Below are 20,868 nucleotides of genomic sequence, written 5' to 3'. Positions count from 1 at the left end.
TCTTTCTGATTAATAACTTGAAGACACTTTGGTTGAAGAGCCACAACTTCATTAATTCCCTCACTTCTAGCATCATACATCAATGTACGTCTTTCATTAGTGTCCGAAGTGATTATGCTTTATAAACAAAAATAACCTGAGCAATTATGGGACTACACAAACTTGCCTTTCGACAGAAACTTAAATTAATAAACTGAGAAAACTTCGAGTTTTACAAATGACATTCTTAAACATCAGTGCTTTTGGAGTTTAATGAATATATTATCCTTCGTTTGTACGTGTTAATCATATTAAAAGTCAATTGGTCAGTTTTACTATGGAAAAGTAAATAACCCAAAAAGTGCTAATCACTTTTTTTTAAATTCCTTTTTTTTGCATAGCTAAGTTTGCAACATGATATCTTATAAAGTTTAGGTGTAAACGTATATTGAATTACGTTCAGTCTAACTGACTTAGAAAAACCATTGAGACTTCTTGGTAATGGTTTTGCTTTTCTTAACAATATACATTTTCTAAGGCCATTTTTTCATTTCGAAGTGTTTCCAATGTAAAATTACTATTATGGCATTTTATGTTTATATCTTGGCACGCTTGTTCATGTGTATGTAAATCGAATTATTTGCTAATTTACTGTGAAAAAAGTCTAGTACAGTTTACAATTATATTGAATAATTACTTTGTTGTGCGATCTTCATTACATTGTACACGTACCACTTTAGAAAGTGTTGTAAGTATTTAAGTATGGCTGTAAGTCCATCATGAACTGGAATATAAACAAAACAGTTACAACTTATAATCACTTAATTATGTAACATATCTTTGAAAATAGCTCGTTAAGTCAAGTATGTCTGGCCTGCTTGTTCCTATTGGCAATTTAGAAGTTGTAAAACGAAGAAACTTGCGAGCGTATAGATGAGATATTAAGACAAGTTAACAGTTTTCTTATGGAGATGTAGTGAGTACTTTTGTGTCTTTAGAATAACTTATTATGTGTCGGTTATTACATCAGAAGGATTGCATTTACAAATTTTGTCTAGAAATAGCAAAACAATGTATTTAATGTGAAACACTCAGACAAAGGTATTGAATATATGGGTACGACTAACTATAGGCATGTAACAGTCCCAAATTCAAATATAAGCATGTAACATTTTCAACTGTATTTTCCTAGTCGCTATTGCTTCATAAACATAGACGAAATATTGAAACTTTATTTATAGGCAATAATTTTCTTATTTAGTTTCAGATAGTAATAAACGGAAACTAGTGTAATAGATGTCAACTTTTAACACATCGACGGAAATAAAAGTGTTTTCTTTTTATAAATAATATCCTTATTTGTTTTTATCTTACTGAAGCATCACCGTACATTCATAACGTCAGCTCACAATGGTATTTAGTGTAGGAATGACGAACAGTATTTATTTAACTTTCTCTTGAAGCTGCCTTCTGTAATGTGGGGTGCCTGTGTGAACACAGAGCTAGAATATATTAGCTTATATATATATATGCACACGTATAAATTTGTCTATAGTCGTTTAAGCGCTATATAAGTTCAGTTGTTTAATATTCATGAAATGTTAACATGTTCTCATTCATTTAAAAAACGAATACAGCCGACTTAATGTGTAGTAATATATGTTGGAGCGGTACATTTTATTTCCTTTGAAGCTGTAAGAGTTATTTCCTTTCAAGTTAATCTTAATGTACGGTGTGAATTCTGTGCTGCTTTCAAACCTGTGGCTAATAATCTGTGTAGGTTCTGAGGAAAAGCGGACGAAGTATGCAGGTGAATGTTTCGTCGACGTAAAGTGTCCAGAAAAATGTGTTTGTGAAGGTACAATGGTGGATTGCTCTGGGCAAGCTCTGGAAGATATACCTAATGACATTCCAGTTTTTACCACAGAACTGTGAGTGAATCCATCTAAAAAGGGATTTCTCTAAGTTCTGTTTCCTTCTTATTTTTCTTGTCTATTAAATGTCAGATAAACTGCACCGACTTGCCAAGTCCGCTAGGATTTTAAAGGATTATTACGATAAAGCCTGGTACTTTCTATAACTCAACTGAAAGGCGATTAATTTTTTTTTAACGTAACCTTGACAACCATATGTAACCACATGACTGTATGTCATGCGCATGTCTGTAAGATCGGAGCTTTAGAAAAGCATCTGTTCATCCTGGCATTAATCCCCCCCCCCACTCTATTTGTTGTGTTTAAGAAGCTGAAAGTGACAGATTGCTTAATTAATTCTTTTCGTGTGTTTGGTTAAGGCTAATACAAACTAATTACGGAGCGAGTAACATTAGGATTATTAAAACATAGAAAGTCAAGATTTCTCTAAACAATCTAGCTGTGACATAGCTAGTGTAATATAACTAGGGAAGGGAAGTACAATAACATCCAAAATGTTCTAAAGTTGTTACTCTAAATACGAGCAATTAGGCTAAAGACGAACATCTGAGAAATACTACTGCAAATTATGATATTACAAAATTAGCCCATGACAGACAAGTTAAATTATTTCGAATATTTAATCACGGTTACAAGTGAAATTCTTTGTGCTGGGTAACAGAGACTTTCTTTGGACTAAATGAAGGCGATAACAAGTAAAATTATTTGTACTAAGTAAAGGAGACTTCCTTTGTGCTAGATAAAAGAGACTAACAAATGAAATTATTTGTACTGAGTAACGGAGTCTTCATTTGGACTAGATAAAGGAGACTAACAAATGAAATTATTTGTACTGAGTAACGGAGTCTTCATTTGGACAAGATAAGGGAGACCAACAAGTAAAAGTATTTGTGCTAGGTAATGAAGGTTGACAAAAGAAATTCTTTTTGGTTATATAACAAATGCTTGTGAATTAGATTATTTTGTAATTGTGAACGAGAAAAATGAGTGAAACTCTTGTGATTCTGAGTGCAACTGAGGTTGTCTCGGGTTTGTCTGGTTGGGGACAGCGTTTAGGATTCGACAGAATAGGCTGGTTTGAAGTAGAGAATATAATTTTGTAGACCAGAAAAGTGAAGTTCTACTGGACAGTGTAAATAGTCCAGACAAAATAATAATATTGGGTTTTTTGACTGTGCAAAGAAAGTCAACAACTGATTACACAGGCCTGCGAATTTAAACTTCGTAAAAGTTGCTTTGGTTTTAATAACGGATTTTCCATAATTCAGCAACGCAGATTTAAAAAATAATATTCATTTTTTCTATCACGTAAGGATTTTTATTACACATCTGGAACAAAAAAAAGTCTTACTTAAATCAAATTCTTATTTCATTTACCACGCTGAACATTTTTTATTATCATGTGTGTTTCTCGTTGGTTCTAGAACTATCGGTAAAACTCTCATGTCGCAATTGGTCCAGAAAAATCTATAGTCAGTGGTTGTCAGCATTTTAAGCATAACAAAATTTGACCAGTTTTCAATGACAACGATTCACGTACGTAAAAGTGCGTGTGATATTTTGTGAAAAACCTGTACTTGATGGAAAAAAATGACTATTGTTTTTGGATTCAACGTGCAGAAATTACTGTAGAATGTATAAAAAATTCAAGAAAATGAAACCATCGCAAGCTAGAGTTACTTGTAGGATAATATGATTGAGATTAATGCTTCGAACTGATGCCTAGGGTGTTAGTTAAGATGATTTTAACCAATGAAGGTTTTAGTTTTCATGTAAATTATTTTCAGTTAACGTGAGGAAGAATGAATATATCAAGTTCGTTTCTTTATGGTCAGTTCATGTCTCGTCATTGGGAATTATTAGTTGTAACCTTTAAACTGCTGTTTACAGTTAATGCACTATATCTTGATAGAAGTACTGTAAATTAAATGAACAACTTCAACAGTCTAACTGTTAACAGAGCGTCAAATAATACAGCTACACTCAACTCGTTGTTGCCAAACATGAAATAGACGAAAAATTAAAATAAACCTTTACAATGGCATCATTTGTAGTATTTGTCTGTGAAATCGTTTTCTATGACTATATATATATTTGTATTATTCACTGAACAAAATGGAAAATAATAATTTAATGCAACGGTTTTGATAATTTTCTTTGTGAGACAACACTAAATCAGTCTTTTAGTTTCTTCTAATAAAATCGTATATATAAGAAATAAAGACTTCACACTTCTGATATTCTTGATGTGGAAATGAAATAGAAATGTTATGGTAGTAGTCACGTCTAATTTATTCTTTCATGGTAACGTTTATACAAGACAATGATGTCTTGTGATAAAATAGTGAGTCAATGAAGATGAGTTAGCATAACAAGTGAACTCAATTTCAGGCGTTTGAACGATAACAGGTTCAAGAAACTCAGAAATACTGGAATCTTCAAAAAATTACCAAATCTCATCAAGTTGTAAGTGTTTGCCTTATGTTTATAAGAGATTTCTGTCATTAAACGTTTTTATAAAGATTGAAAATAAAATTTAATATATCATTGATGCTTTTATATCTTAAACATTTTAAAGTATATCGTAAGTAACAACATTATGTAGTTTTAGATCCTAATGTAAAGTATTTTTAACTTAATGTGTCAAGTAAATGGTTTAGGAAGTATTATGAAATAATGTGAGGTGGTTTTTACATTTTCGAAATTTGTTATTGCGTTTTAGTTTGCTATTCCGTGGTTTTAACTTGATTAATATTACTAATTTCTGTTTGGGTTGATATTTCATTTTATGTATATATTGCTTAAAACTTCTCATGTGGGCTAATAGACATCGTAAAAATGAAAGATATACATATATAGTATATTATCAACGTTTAAAGGAGTGTAGTATTCCTACGTTTAAATTGGACTAACGGTCATTAGGCTTAGCATACATGTTTACAGTTCGGAACTGAACCTTACATTATATAGAATACAAATTGGTCACTCAAAATGTGAAATTTTTCTCAGTCGAAATAAATATTGATGGATCCGAACCTTAAAGATTATTAAGGCATTGCGTGGAAACCAGGTATTAAAGTCAGTTCTTTTGTAAATAATTAATGTTAGCTTAAATGACATTACAAGTTATTTAAATTAATCTCTAGAAAAGCTGGAAATTAATGGAGTTGAGCAGGAATGTGAACAGCGGAAGGCTAACAATGAGTAATCAGTGTATATAATGTTTGTGTAAGAAGAACAAAATGCATGCTAATATCAGTAACGTTTCCCTGCAGGTGTGGGTTTCTGACTGCATGTTTAGAGCCCATATATTTGATCTACAGCGAAATCCCTATGATGCAAGTCTGTCATACATAGACTTAAGAATTGAGGAATGTATATATCCAAGGAAAGATATTTCTACAGATAGAGTGATAAATATAAAAACTTAAGGACACAATATATATATAAAAAAACATCTTTGCACATTTTTGAATACTACAAATGAATTAAGCACAACAACATAGAAAATATCAACATACTAAGTAGGGAATAAAATACAAACAAACGCAAAATCAAAGAAGTCCTACTTATACAAGAACTCAAACCAAAATTAAACCGGTATAAAGAAACACCTTTATATCTACGCTAATTAATAATCTAACATCTAATTGCAACGCCCCTACAATCTCGTACCCGTTCACACTCTCGTCGCTAAGATATGCGCCCAGCAACAGTCAGTTGCAAACTCTCTTTACAGCTACACGTAGCTGAAAATCCTTTATATTGTTTTTGTTATTATTTTCAGTAATTATATTTGTTTTTGTTGTTGTTTTAGTTAAATGGTGTAATCTAGGGTTGATGAAATATTCATATGAAAACGACTAATTATTCATTACGTATCTCTAATTATTAAACATGTTGTAATTTGTATGTTGTTTTTAATTATTAGAAACTTAGAAAATAACGAAATAAATGATATAGAAGATGGTGCTTTTCAAGGGGCTTCGAATTTAATAGATCTGTGAGTATTTATTTCTATTTGCTTTGTAAGTTTACGATAAGAAGATGAAGCATTAATAAAAAAATACTTTTTTGTTATTTTTAATCATATGGATCCGCAATAATTGCTGTTGCTATTTAGAGCTAATATACCCCTACACGATTTGTTTAGTAACTTTAAATAATTGAGTTATATTTTGAAATACCTAATTACATCTACTTACACCTATTGAGGTTAAGTCTCGAATCTATCTCTTAATAAACAAATTGGGAAAATTTTGTCCTTCTCTTCCACAGTATGAACTTCTGTTTTCTTACTCCATATTGCAATCTTCTGTTTTCACACTCCTTATTATATGCGTCAGTTTACACATCCTTAATCTAAACTCCTATTTGCTTACCCCATAATGTTAAGTTTTGTTTGTGTACTCCATAATGTAAGCTTTCATTCACGTACTCCAAATTTAAGCTCCTATTCGTGTAACCTACTTATGTCCTCATATTGTAAGCCTTCATTAGAGGTTTCTGGTTAATAAGCTCTATTTAACATACTCCATATTGTAAGTTTATGTTACGAAATCTGATATGTATACTTCTAATAATATTTTCAGGTCTCTAATCTTCTATTGGTGTACTTAAATTCACTATATATTGAAAGCTTTCAGTAATATACTCCATAACATAAGTTTCCTTTAACATGTTGTTTATTGTAAGCTACTGGTAAAGTACTTCATATTATTAGCTTCCAGTAATATATTCATTATTGTATGTATCGAGTAATACAGTAACATTAATAGCTTACAGTTATATACTCTATGTAAGTGGTTCTCAATCTTTCTCCAACTGAGCACCACAGAGTTTCGATTCCAAAATTTCGCAGAGTGATTCGTCCACTGTTAAATACTGTTAAATTAGACAGTAAAACAATTTGCTTCAGGTTATATTTTAAAACACATTGTTTTGCAACTGTCTTACGGACTAGCGGTTAGTAACCACTGCTTTTTACTGTAAGCTTTCTCTTCTGTACTTCACATGGTAAACTTAAATTATACAGGTTGTTTGGAAAGTTACTGTGCACTTATATGTTTGTTAACAGACATGTTTCAATATAGAATACAGGAGATAAATATGAATGACAATTATAAACAATGTTGAAAGTGACCCCCATTGGCATCAATACAGGCCTGGATCCTTCTTATTTTGTTTCTAAACACTGCTATCAGTTGCTGGCTTGAAATAGACTGAATAAAATATGATTACAAAACTGCACAGTGACTTTCCGAACACCCTGTATAATGTAATTTTATTGTGAGTTGTACGGTTAATAAAGATGCATGAATCTACACTTACTGCTTGAAGAAGGAAAAACTGTTCCGTTTTTGTTTACTATATATATAAAACTCCTATCGTTTCCTGAAGGTACCACCTAATTTTACTAATGTTTGTTTGTTTTTCTAAAACGCGTGAAACCTAAGTAAAACTTCTAAATAAATCTATACAATAGTCACTCTCGTAATGTACTAAATAATGTTTCATTGTTGATTCTGTTAACTTTTGGGTGGAACTTTCAAGGCCTCTAGAGGGCGTAATATTGTTTTAAATCTTAAAAACTTTGCCTTGTGTTAATACGCAGGTTAGGGCGGAATCACGCACAACCTGTCTAGTTGGGATAGTTTTGTTATGTGTAGAATTAGATACTCTTGTCGTGCGTTTGTAACGTTTTTATTTTGTTTTAAACAGATTACGTCTCTATTGTTATGAGAATTTTCTTAGTGGTAGGCCTCTTGTACGAAGGAACAGCCTTAAAAGTTTGTTGTTTTTTTTTATTAACGCATTTGTAACCAACGGTTATTTCCTTAACTTTCAGTTTATGGCTCAAAATATTTTAAAACTTTTTTATTGTGTGATGAGACTGAGAGCTAAATATTGTGATTTCAGTTCTTATTTAAACTAAGATAAATGTGTTAAAATATTAAATGTTAAGTTATAAATATCCCTCTTCAAGACTTAAATTAATCAATGTCTGTTAAAAATGTCGAACTTTAAAGATTCCATAGAAATGAGTATCTAATCACAGATCTACATTTTCGGTTTATAGAAAAATCCCCATCTGCCTTTAAATGTTTTGATTTGTTTTATGCTTTCCCAATAGTTCTTTAGACCATAACAAACTACGAGAGATCGGACCGAAGAATTTTGAGGGGCTATCAAGTATTAAAACTCTGTAAGTATATATTTATATACGACGATTGCTTTTCTTTCTCACGTAGATTAAAAATTTAGAAATGTGCAGTTGATTTGTGTTGACTCAACAGTAAAATGGAATTCAAAGTGCACACAAGTTCAATTTATAAAGAAAAATAATAAAAACGATGATTTTTGGAGGTAGCACGTATCAACCAGTAACGACGCTCTTTACACAAATATTGATTAAGGAAGTCCGAAGTTCTAAATATTAATAATATTAAGTGATATTAACTGACACGTACACTATCAAATGACCATACACAATTTCATCAAGTAAGATTAACTAACAAGTACACTACCACATGACCATACAACATATGATCAAGTAATATTGATTGACAAGTACACTCTACACTACCAAATGACTATACAACATATGACTAAGTAATATTGACTGACAAGTACATTCTACACTGCCAAATGACCATACAACATATGACTAAGTAATATTGACTGACAAGTACATTCTACACTGCCAAATGCCCATACAACATATGACTAAGTAATATTGACTGACAAGTACATTCCACACTACCAAATGACCATACAACATATGACCAAATAATATTAACTGACAAGTACTACATGGATCAAGTATATGCTTTCAACTGGAGAAGTGCTATAAAAGTAACTAACAATCCTGTTATTCAGTTCTAACAAATAACCAAAGCCCTTATTGCAGTGGGTGCTACTGACTGGCTATCCATCCTTTGTACAGTAGTTTAAAGGTAAAGATGGCTATAGCTGATCTCTAGGGGTCTCTGGCCTGACTGATTAATCCAAGACCATATAAGGTACTGTATAAGTTGAAAATAGTATTGTTTACTCTTTAAGATACTACAAAATAATATTAAATTATCAAGCATATTAAACTGACTGTGCAGACAGTATAATGACATTAGCTCTCTGTGGCTTACTTATTTGTTACAGAGGATATTAAGAACTGACAAACATCAGTGTGAGTATGTTGATATTGGTCACGTATATACTTACTTACTATCAAGTGATTTATTTTAAACACCTGAGGTACTATGAAATTAGGTTTTGGTAAAAATACTGTTGATTGCTATGTAGTTCCCTTAAGGCAGACTGTTCATCAATGAAGGGTATTCCTGAGTTAACTATATGTTTTATTGCTAAGGTAAAACCAAAAACCTATTCAAATATCTTGCTTTGTGTCAGCCTAGTTCATGCATTGTTTGTTTCTGTAATGCTGGAGTTCCTTTCTAATCACTTGGATACCCCTTTCAGATTGCTACCAAGTAACCATCTAACGTGTATAAATAATGACTCCTTTGTCGAGCTGGGATCCTTGCGAATGCTGTGAGTTCACTTTTCCACTTAAGAGTTTCTTCTTTGGGCTGTCTAGTATAGTGGTGCTAGAACTCTAATGTTTCTTAATGGTACCTTTAAAGAGTGATTTAGGTCCATGTTATTAGTTCATCTAGAGGTTGTTGTTTTATAGCACAGATGAGTATATATGACGTTTAACTACTTAAGCATGCTTGAGGGAACTTTTTATTTGTAGGAAAGCTTTAATCTTTTATTCACATAATATAATTTTCTCTTCGAGTGTATTTTTAACCAAAATGACTTCAATTACTGAGACTAGTCTTAAGAAGAAACTGAGTCTTTTCTTAATTATGATATCCACATGGGAGAACAAGTCTTGACATGTACAAGTTAATGCCAAAATAAGGGAAGAAATTATATTATATTTTTTGCCTATATTTGCATGAATATTTACGATTATTATTTATTTTTATAAAGAAACTTTTACAAGGGCATTTTAGCTGTGTTTGCTGTTATAATGATTGATGTGCTTGTTAGTGCATAAAAAAAAAAATTGTCATTGGAATTCAAATGCTGTGCCTCATAATTCCATAATGTATTCTTACTTTTTGGTTTGCACAATTATATACGTTTTGGTTTCTTTAAGTAGATGACCATACCATGTAAGTGTACATGGAACCAGAAAAACATGACAAACCTAGCACTTTCCATTTGTAGAATTTCTTTCATCAGGTATAAAATACAAGAAAGTCTAACAACAAAAATTTGAAGGTTTTATATTAAGAGACATGCAAGAATGAGTTTCTTTAACTGTATCATTTTACTAGTCAGTCAGTATGTTTTTTTTTTCCTTCACAGAGATTAGTGATCCTTCTGCTTCACTGTTTCTTATTCTATACTGCACTTCAGTTCTGCTCCAGGCCATCTGGGCCTATTCTTTTATATTCTTACTCTTCTATTTCTGCTCCTGTGATCCACCTTACCATAGAAGAGGCCTTTCTGTAGATTTTGTTATCTTAGGTGTATCTGCAGTAACACAATTTCTATATTTGATGAAGTCAGGTAATTTTACCAACGTCTCTGGTTCTTTCACTATTGCATTATTTATTAGTTTCACAGTCCAGCCAATTTTTTCATTCTTTTTACACACCACATTTTGAAAGCCTCTGTTCATTTCTTAGATATTTATTGTCCATACTTGTGTTGCATATAAAAGGATTAATCATAGTAATATGTAGTCCTTATTATGATTTATGTGCCAATTTTCTTATATATTTATATGCATACTGATGAAAGTACTTTTGGTATCTCAGTTCTTGTTTCCCTCTGGAACCTTCTGTCTTCTACGAGTTTCAAATAAAGAAACAGATCTGCCTATGCCAATATGTCTTGTTCTTTCTAATTCTTACTCTTGCAATTTATTTCATCTTTGACACAACCATCACTTTCACCATTGTTTCTATGGTTTTAGCCATCAGTGGTTGTAGAACTTTAACTCAATTTAGTTTGTCACATGCTGCAGGCTACTGACCACTCTTCCTCGAAATTCTAAACCATTTTCTTATCTATTGCACTAATGATAAGTTCTGAATATAAACTAAAACCTTGGTGACAACACACATCCTTGTCTTACACCTTTCTTAATGTTAACATCTATCCTCAATTCTTTAGGCTTTACCTTATCGAACCTCTTTTTATAGTCAATACAATGCATATATAATGTAAACATAAACATTATCTGAATAATTAAAATAATATTTATGTAAAAGAGGAACGATTGCATTACAAATAGCAAGACTAAACCTATGATGAAATAGGACATCTTTATTATAAAAAATAAAACTTAATTGAAACAAAACAAACTCATAAGGACACACTTTTTACCTCACTTGTGATGTGGTGACTTTGTTTTATTATGCAGACTTGCTTTGTATTATAAACATATACATATACACACACAGATTCATCTGAATTTACCTTTGAAAATATTTAATAAATTACTAATTCTTTCACATGTTCCTCTTTCATCTCGAAGTACATACTAATCCTCTGGTACATACTGTTACTTACCTTTTATTTTTACTATTTCTTTCAAGAGTGATTCATAGCAGTTTTCTAACATATCTCATCTCATCTCATCTTAACATTCAATGGTCTAAATATTGTATTGCTCTTAAGTTTTTGATATTGCTATGGTATAGATTTCTGAAATTCAGGTGATATACATATATAAGGGTCTGTAAACCATGTTGTATAAATTATTAGTTTTCTCAACACCAACCTTGGCAAGTACACTGTACACTTTCACATCTGTTGCACCGATTCTCGTTACCTCTCCATTTTATATAATATTTATTGTGTTCTGTACTTTCTTCTTTAATGATTCAGGGCCTTCCTTGTTACCTTGCTCTCCTTTTCTTTAGAATATTTAGACAGCTCTTGGATATATTCTTTCCATCTTTGTTTGATACTAACTCCCATATCAACATGTCCTTGCTTTTTGTTTTACCTGTATCTTCCTTGCCCTCTCTAGGCTTTGCACAGTTCTGGTCCCATGATATATCTTTTGCTTTTATATATTCCTCTCATATTGTCTTGTCCATCTCTTTACATTATTTTTAGTACTTCCTCAGTCATCCATAACAATCTTATTCCTTACTTTCCATCTCACTGTATTTTCAGCTGCCCTACGTGTTACTGATATACTGTTAAATATCACCTTCAACTTTTTGCTCTTCACCAAGAATGTTGTCTTTTCATCTCTTGGGTACTGAAAATAATTTCTAGTTTTGTTATGGAAATCTCTCTATAATTTTGGTTGCTTTAGTTGGGCTATGTCTAGTAAATTATCTTTCTTATTCGAGGCTTGTTTTTATCCTGATGTTTTACATTATTGGTACACGGTCACTTTTGCAGTCAATACTTGGGTATGTTATTGTGCCTGTTACAGAATTCTCACACCTTGTATAGACCATTAAAAAGTTTATTTATTTGAACTCTTGTAAACATCACCTGGACTTTTCCAAGTATACAGCCTCCTTGAGTGCTGTTTCAAGAATATGTTCATTGCAACTAGGCTGTTTTCTTCAAAGAATTGAATCAAAATCTTGATGTTCAACGATGTTATATTATAATTTTCTACATTTTCATCCATATCACCATAAAATATTAGTACTTCATCTGGTTTTACTTGTGTTATTCTCTTTTGTACATCTTTATAAAAGTTTTCCACTTCCATTTTTCTATGATCCGACATTAATGCATCTAGATGAAGTAAGCAAATATCCATAGATTTGACAGTCACTTTCAACATTGTAGTCTTATTTTATAATGACCAGTGTCTGTTATACTTTTAACTGTTGTTTTATCATGTATGAACCCAATACATTTTGTGTAACTTCTGTTACTGACCAGTACCTATTAGACTTTTAACTGTTGTTTTGTCACATATGAACCAAGTACATTTTCTGTAACTTTTGATATTGACCTGTATCTATTGTACTTTTAACTGTTCTTTTATTACGTGTAAACCCAATACATTTTGTGTAACTTTTAATACTTATTATACTTTTAACTCTTGTTTTATCACGTATGAACCCAGTACATTTTGTGTAACTTTCTTCACCTGACTAGATCATCACATAAGCTTTTGTTTCAATAACATATGTACTTGTTTTATAAATCATGAACCTAAAACTGCTGTTCTTTGTTTCGGACATATTCTTTTTACCGGTTCTCGCAACTTGTAAATCTTCGAATGTAAAGAACAAATCAAAATAAAGTAGTATTAATATATACGTTCTTTAGGCTATTTTCTCTTCGAAATTGACAAACCCCGTAGCTTAGCAGTAAGCTTGAAGGCTTATAACATTAAAATTCTAAGATACATCTCTGTGGTGGTCACAGCACAGGTACCCAAGTGTGTAGTTTTTTACTTAACAAAAAAAGTATCTTAAATGTTACAAATTGGCTCTTATGTTTTGAACTGTTTCAAAAATCTAATAGATATAAATCTATCACAAACTCTTTATTCTTAACACAACACTCTGCGAATTACTCGGTAAGTTTTATGCCTGATTTAATTATTTCTATTTCTGGTAGTTAGATAAATATCAACTACAAGTTACATTTAAAAGACATGATACGCTGGTAAGATACAATAATAGAAAATAATTTTCAGTGCCATTTTGTGTGTATGTGATTTTGTTTTTGTTTTTAAATATGCTGTGATATATTTATCTGTGTGTGCGTGTTTTATATACACTTTTAAATATTACAATGTAAACCTCTCACTCTTTTCTAGGTCGTTGTACGACAACAATATACGATGTATCATGCCAGGATCGTTCGAAAGGATGAGAGCTCTTTCAACACTGTAAGTAAAGCCTACTTTTATATCTTTTTACTATACTATAATTTTAACTTTGTAAATCAGTTTGTACGAACACGTACAACCAATAGACTCAGATATGAAATTCTATCAAATTTGATTTGTAAATTTAGCTTATGAAAACCAAAAATCGCTCACGTGAAGTTCGTTTTCTAGATTGGTAATCAGTGGGTGGTTATTTTTACCTTTTTCTTTCTGACTGACCTTCAAGGTCGCCGCTGAAGGCCAAGAACAAGACATGGTGTCTTTCAAAATAATGTGACTGGGCCTCTAGATGTAGTCTAAATCTTGTGGATTAAAAGTAACATTTTTTTATTTTTTTAGCCAAGGAAGTACCAAATTTGATCATCGACTAAAACAATTTTAAAAAATCTAATAGCACTCAAGTTTGATGTAAAAAAAGCACTAAATCATACATTCAACAACGAAGAACCATTTACAATATTTCACTGAATTCTTCAAAACGTAATTATGCTTTCAAGCATTTTTTAAGATTGAAATATATCTGAGTGATAATCAATCCTATTACGATATTTCTTGAAATATAGGTCTATAAATATACATCTACAAATTTAAACCTTGCCATCTATATTAATTTGATTTTCTTATACGATATATTTCAGATAAAAGAGGAGTAAAAGTTATTTATTACTTTAATATCATAAAACTAAAAATTCATTTCGACCAGGAATGTTCTCTCCAATCCTCTCAACTGTAACTGTCATCTTCGGTGGTTGGCCGAGTGGCTTCATGAGAGAAAGACTGTGATTGGAAGCCCTCGTTGTGAGTCTCCCAGTTCCTTGAAGGAAATGCCAATTAGTGACGTCCAGCTGAAGGACTTCCAGTGCAGCGGTATATGTTGAATCCTTTGTGTGTGCGTGCGTGTGTTTTAAGTTGTATTGTAGATTGATATCGTGATTTCAAAGTTTATCTATAAAATATTATTTTAATATGGTGTATAGGTTATGTGAATAATAATGTTCTAATATGATGCAAACGTTACGTGCAGAATAGTGTTCTAATGTAATGTGCAAAGTTTTGTATAAAATAGTTTTCTTATTTCGAAAGTAATGACATATTAAAACGTATTCATTTCTTGTTTATTTTAATGATGATTCTGTTATGGTGTTCTATTGTTGTATGATTTTCATGCAGTGGTTTTTAGTCCAACAAGTCATAGTATAATGAAACTCTTGCTTATATGATACTGTAAAAACTTTTTTATTACGCGATGTGGAACCCAAAATTCGCAAAACTTTTTCTGTGTGTGTACATTTAGATTTGCTATAGGGGTCAAAGTTTTACCGTCACGGTGAACTTTTACTCCATTCTCAGAGTGTAGACATGTGACGTCATAAATACGTCACACGCAGATGTAATTCACTGCCGCCATCTATATACATACAATAAAACCTGTCTAAGGTAGAAACTGCATAGAGCAGAAATATCAAAATTTTGCAGCATTATCTTAAGACTTCTCTAATAAAAGGCCCTCTGTATGGCGGAATCTGCGTAACGTGAACAGGAACTATCTTTCACCTGTCTTATCTATCAACAAGTAAGATTAGAATCTGAGTAAAGCGGAAAAATGTTTTTGATTAATAATTTCTTTAAATATTAATAAATTCTTATTTAATTAATAATTTGCTTAAATATTAATAAATTCTCGGACATTTTGTTACAGTAAGTATTGGTTAAATATATTCTCTTCTTTTTTTCTGCCGTCAATATTTTTACAGTTAAATTAGATTTATGATTTATAGAAATATATTTGTCTGTTAAGTGCAAAATTCTACTCTTTAAATAATTCTCACGAAAAAAAATAAATTCCTATCTTCCCTAATTTTAAAATTTAGGGAAAATCTACCATGGGTAATAGGTAAAAGTAAAAATCCGAGCTGTTTCAAAACTTTAAGGAAGAATAAATTTCCTGTGCAATGAAAAGTGAATAATAAAACGTGAATGATAAGTGCTGTATTCGAGGAATTTTTGAACAAAGTAAACAAAGGAATGGAACAAGAAAAAAGAAATATTCTACTTTTCCTGGATAATGCAACTTGTCACCCAGAAGTTCAACTTTGAAATGTTCGTTTAGTCTTTCTACCATCATGTACAAAATCAGTTCTACAGCCACTAGATAGTGGAATTATGCAGTATATAAAATTGATTCTCCAGCATATTATTGCAAACATGGACGACTGTAACAGAGCATCTGAAATGACCATGAAAATTGAAGTGTTAGATGCAATTGCATTTTTAAGTCATTCAATCAAATGCGTAATAAAGTGCTTTCGAAACTGTGGATTTATTCTTGATAATGGCGGAAATTGTGGAGAAGTTGTTTGTTATGACGATTCTAGTGAAATCAAACTCTGATTGAAAAGATTGATGCAGATGATTCTGTTAACGTTGACAAGAATGTTTTAACAGAAACTGATTTAAAATCTATAATAGAATCGCAAGATGGTAACAGTGTGAGAGATTCAGAAGATGAACAAAATGGAAAAGATAGTGAGGAAATAGAAATTCCTACTTTATCGCAAGTGTTCAGTTGTATTAACACTATTAAATTGTATGCAAAAATGAAGGGGGAAAATAAACTTTATGAATAGGCCTGAGAATTGAGTTCTTTTAACCGCATGAGAAGACCCATTAAAAAATGAAACAGTTGAAATTGGACACTTTCTTCAAATAAATTTGATTAAGATTTTGTGTACTTATGTATATTTTGGATGTCTATTTTTGTTCTTATTCTAATAAATATAGCATAAGTAGTATAATAACTTTATTCACAAATGTCTTACTTCCCTTGAGTCAAGCAAGTATAGCATTCCGCTCAAAAATTGTATATAACTAAGAAAATGTATGTTCACTACGTCTAAGCCAGAAAACCTGCTTAAGCCGGAAATTTTACTCGGTCCGGTGAGATTCCGTCTTAGACAGGTTTTACTGTGCGATAGTATGGTCTGTTGTATTTTCATGTAAATACTTCGAAGGGTATGGATGGATCCTCACCAAAATTGGTATGAAGTTTCATTAGGTCCATGGGGAAATACACACATATTTTCAATTTTACATTGTGTAGTTTTTATGAGTGTTTTTTGCGGATTTTGTACCACTACTTTGCATGGATGGATCTTCACCAAGTTTGGCAAGAAGATTTGTTGGGTCCATGAGAAGATGCATGTAACCTACGGTTTTACATTTTGTGTTTTGCTGTTTTTATGGACGTTTAGAGGGTTTTGGTTTTTAAATGGTATATAAAAGAAACAACTTTTCGTGTCCTGAGATGACCTTTCATTAATAATGAATTTGCATAATAACTTCCGTCTAATCTACAGTATAGTTTACGGGTATTCAAAGTTCTCTACTGTAATGCGACATGTGGGACACTTCAATCTAGTGTGGTGTAACAGGTTTAGTTCATTTTGTTATTTTATTGAGGTGCAACAAGTGGTCGTGTTATTTCTAATACAATGTCACGTTTCGTAGCTGTTTTGTGGTATTATCCAACAGATGATGCATATTAATGTTCTTCTGTGGTACATTAAGTTCTTTACATGTTACTGTTGTGATGCTTGTTGTATATCATGGTTTTTTGACGTGATGTACACATTAGCGTTGTGCCGTACGTTTATGTGTTCTGCTCTGCTATATCAGAGGGTAAGTACTGCAATACTATGTGATGGATTGTGTTATATTACTGTCTGACAATAATAGTGTTCTAATGTTGTATGACAGGTAGTATATGTTGTAGTGTTCTAATGTCATACGACACGTAGCGTATGTTGAAGTGTTCTAATGTTGTACAACAGGTAGCGTGTGTTGTATTGTTTTAATGCTGTACGACAGGTATATTACATTACAATATTCCAGTTTGATGTGACGTGTGTTATTAAATTAGGTTTTTATACTGTTGTTGTCTCATTTTCTACTACACAATATGACCAGCGATTGTATTATTTTTTTTTAATTACGATGCCACAGATATCAACGTTTCGAAACTGCTTCATTGTATTATTTTTGATGGAATCTTTTGCTAGCGCTATATGGATCCACTATAATTTTCAATATTGCTCGCGCTCTGATGTGTTTAACAGCTACTTATAAGCGTCCTTCTACTGTAAAAAGCTTTACTGAGAATTGTTTATAACCTGAATTTGTATCAGGATGGCTGGTATGGGTATTAAAACGTTTATTAAAACAACTTAGAGAACAATGTTTCGGCCTTCTTAGGTCATCTTTAGATTAACAAAGAATATATCTTAAACTTTTTTTTTCTAATCGTTGTAACACAGCGTAGATAGACCCTAATATTTGTTTCAACTTTAAAGTGATAACTAGTTCTAGTGTTCGATTGTTTCCTTAAAGCTGTAGTTGGAACTATTTGTTGTTGTTTTTATTATTAACAGAGTTTGAATTAGCTGATGGGTGTGGCGCACGTTCTCCCTGCCCACCGGGCTGCACTTGTACTGGATCTGTTGTTCACTGCAGTCGACAGAAATTGAAAGTGGTACCTAAAGATATTCCTGTAGAATCCACAGAATTGTAAGTTGGTATCTCTTATAATGACATTTATATGTCAGTTAGTGGGAAACGTATAATTTATTGGATTATCAAAACGTTTTCAGAGCACGTAGTAAATATTTTTCATTTGCTCAGCTTATATTCATACTTATATAGCTCACTCACTAGAAGGTTAACCCACTATCAGCTCCTAGTAAAGTAATTTTTTTTAAATATTTATAGTACAGAAACACTTCCTGTACGTGGTGAGGGGACCTCCCAGAGAAGGTTCTGTACTTTCAGTTTACTTCCTCTGGGATCTAAACATCCACTGGAGTGTTTGCCGTGCATGGTGATTTGTGAAGGGGAGGAGAGGATTCTGGTGGTAAAGGAGTTCAACTCCAACACACCACTTTGGCCTTGAATTCCTGTAGAGGGCGGTCTTGGGGTGGCTCCCCAAGATCAATCGGCTAGTCCATTTGGGCCAGGGTCAACTGAGTACCAGCATAGGACGTCCTCAACAGGTGTATTGGGCATTTGTCTGATACTGGTGTTCGGGTATAGTGCTTACGAAACCTTGGCGTCGCTGCAGTGACCTTATATGACACTGTAGTGCGTCCTCTCGTAGGGCTCAATTGTGGGTGGAGTCAGTGGGCACCGAAATATTCTGTTTTTTATTATGGATACTCCTCAAATAAAAAAATAAACAAGCATGACAGCATAGAGAATAATCCGACTATTGGCAAACGACCACACATTGATGACTCTGTAGGTCAAACTCACAACTTGAATCTGTCCCGCGATTTTTAATTATACATTTTTAACTGAAAAACTCGTAGGGCAAATGTCTCCATTTTTTATTCAGAAGGGGAGTTTAGAAGGGCTTGCTGGCTCACCTAAATCGGTAAAAAAATTACGGTCTGGGGACGTTTTAGTGGAAACAGCTTCATTACAACATTCCAAACTTCTCTTGAAATCGAAGGCCATTGGGGATACACCCATTGAGGTTACTCCTCATTCTACTTTGAATTATTCCAGGAGATTTGGGAGGGATTTAAAGACCATTCCAGAGTGAAAGATTCTCGCAGGTTTCACAAGCTAAGGTGTTACAGCCGTGCGCCGAATTTTTACTCGTAGAAACGGGATTGTGGAGCCGACAAATGTTCTAATATTAACATTTTACAACATCGCGTTCTCCTACCACAATCAAGGCAGGATAACCGAGTTGTAAGGTATGGCCTTGCATTCCTAACCCTGTTAGATGTTTTCATTGTCAACGATTTGGTCATTCGAAAACATCTTGCCGTGGTTCCTTGACATGTGCTCGTTGTGCTGGTAAAGACCATGATGCTTTTGAATACCAACTAGAACTGCATTGTATTAACTGTAATGGTCCACATCCTTGCTATTTCAGTTCATAATATTACTTACCCGGGGGCTCGGAACTCAATTTCATCTCGGGCTTATGCTGCTGTAATCCATCCTACTACTACAGTAGGAGTCCAGACAGACCTTTTCGTGCCTCTTACAGAATCCTTAACAGCGCATCTTAATCTAGTGCCCTCCAAAATAAACAAAGTTAACGAATCAGTATTTACTTCTATCTCTGTCCTACCACATCTTAACACCCCAAAAATTAAACAATCCATTCGTTCACGTTCTCAATTACTGGAACGTATGTCTACAAACTCCGATCTGCCTACTCGATCCAGAGCAGGATCACAAGAGAGCGACCAATCCACATCCAGTAAAGAAAAAAAGCGCGGTCGCAAGCAAAATAAATAAAAATGACCACACTAATCCAATGGAACTGTCGAGGTTTTCAATCAAATGTGAATGACATTAAGAATTTGATTGACTTTTATCATTCCAAATGTCTTTCTTTACAGGAAACATTTTTAAAACCTACTAATACAGTCACAATTCGACAATATTCCTTACACCAAAAGGACAGGTCACGTGCTGGAAAAAGAACATGGGATAGTAGCACTTTTGGTTGATCAACACATGCCCACCATGTACTTGTCATTGAATACGCCCTCGGAGGCTGTAGTCTTCCGTATCTCCTTGGGTCGTACCATCACTGTTTGCTCTCCGTACCTTACCCCTGAGGTGCTCTCATTGAGCAACTGTTAACACTCCTACGAAAAGTGGGGCCTAATAGGCCCCAGAGCAACTTGAAAGGTTATTAATATTAGGCTAATAATTTTGTATTTAAATGAAATTGCCATTTAAATCCATTAATGAATGGATTAACGAGATTCCCACTGTCCCTATCTACTATCTAGCGAAACCACAGCCAGGGGAACGGGCTTGGAGAAATCAGGACTAGAAACGTCTTTTCGTAGGAGTGTTAACCCCCTTTTTAATTTCGGGGGATCTTAATGGGCAGAATCCCCTCTGGGGTGGTTCTAGTATTGATGTGATTAGTCGTGCTATAGAGCATATGCTCCTGAATCACAACCTGTCTCTCTTCAATACTGCCTCTTACACTTATTTTAATGCACCCAGTCAGTCATTTACTGCTATAGATCTTTC

The 20,868-nt window shown here is 32.9% G+C and overlaps 1 protein-coding gene across 8 annotated transcripts in view; it reads left to right on the top strand.

Annotated features, from left to right (window-relative positions):
• LOC143229062 (protein slit-like) overlaps nucleotides 1–20,868 on the top strand; it is a 561,294-nt gene that overhangs the window by 210,717 nt on the left and 329,709 nt on the right. For 7 of the 8 annotated variants that reach the window (XM_076460805.1, XM_076460803.1, XM_076460801.1 and 4 more), the window contains 8 exons: nucleotides 1,760–1,910; nucleotides 4,305–4,379; nucleotides 5,845–5,916; nucleotides 8,047–8,118; nucleotides 9,393–9,464; nucleotides 13,738–13,809; nucleotides 14,513–14,676; nucleotides 18,237–18,372. In XM_076460805.1, the coding sequence (XP_076316920.1) occupies nucleotides 1,760–1,910; nucleotides 4,305–4,379; nucleotides 5,845–5,916; nucleotides 8,047–8,118; nucleotides 9,393–9,464; nucleotides 13,738–13,809; nucleotides 14,513–14,676; nucleotides 18,237–18,372 (814 nt within the window). The remainder of the gene's footprint in view (nucleotides 1–1,759; nucleotides 1,911–4,304; nucleotides 4,380–5,844; nucleotides 5,917–8,046; nucleotides 8,119–9,392; nucleotides 9,465–13,737; nucleotides 13,810–14,512; nucleotides 14,677–18,236; nucleotides 18,373–20,868) is intronic. The other variant, XM_076460802.1, reaches the window with a different exon arrangement.

Source organism: Tachypleus tridentatus, chromosome 10 (assembly GCF_004210375.1).
Source record: "Tachypleus tridentatus isolate NWPU-2018 chromosome 10, ASM421037v1, whole genome shotgun sequence".
NCBI lineage: Eukaryota > Metazoa > Arthropoda > Merostomata > Xiphosura > Limulidae > Tachypleus > Tachypleus tridentatus.
This window is presented reverse-complemented; position numbering and strand designations above follow the sequence as displayed.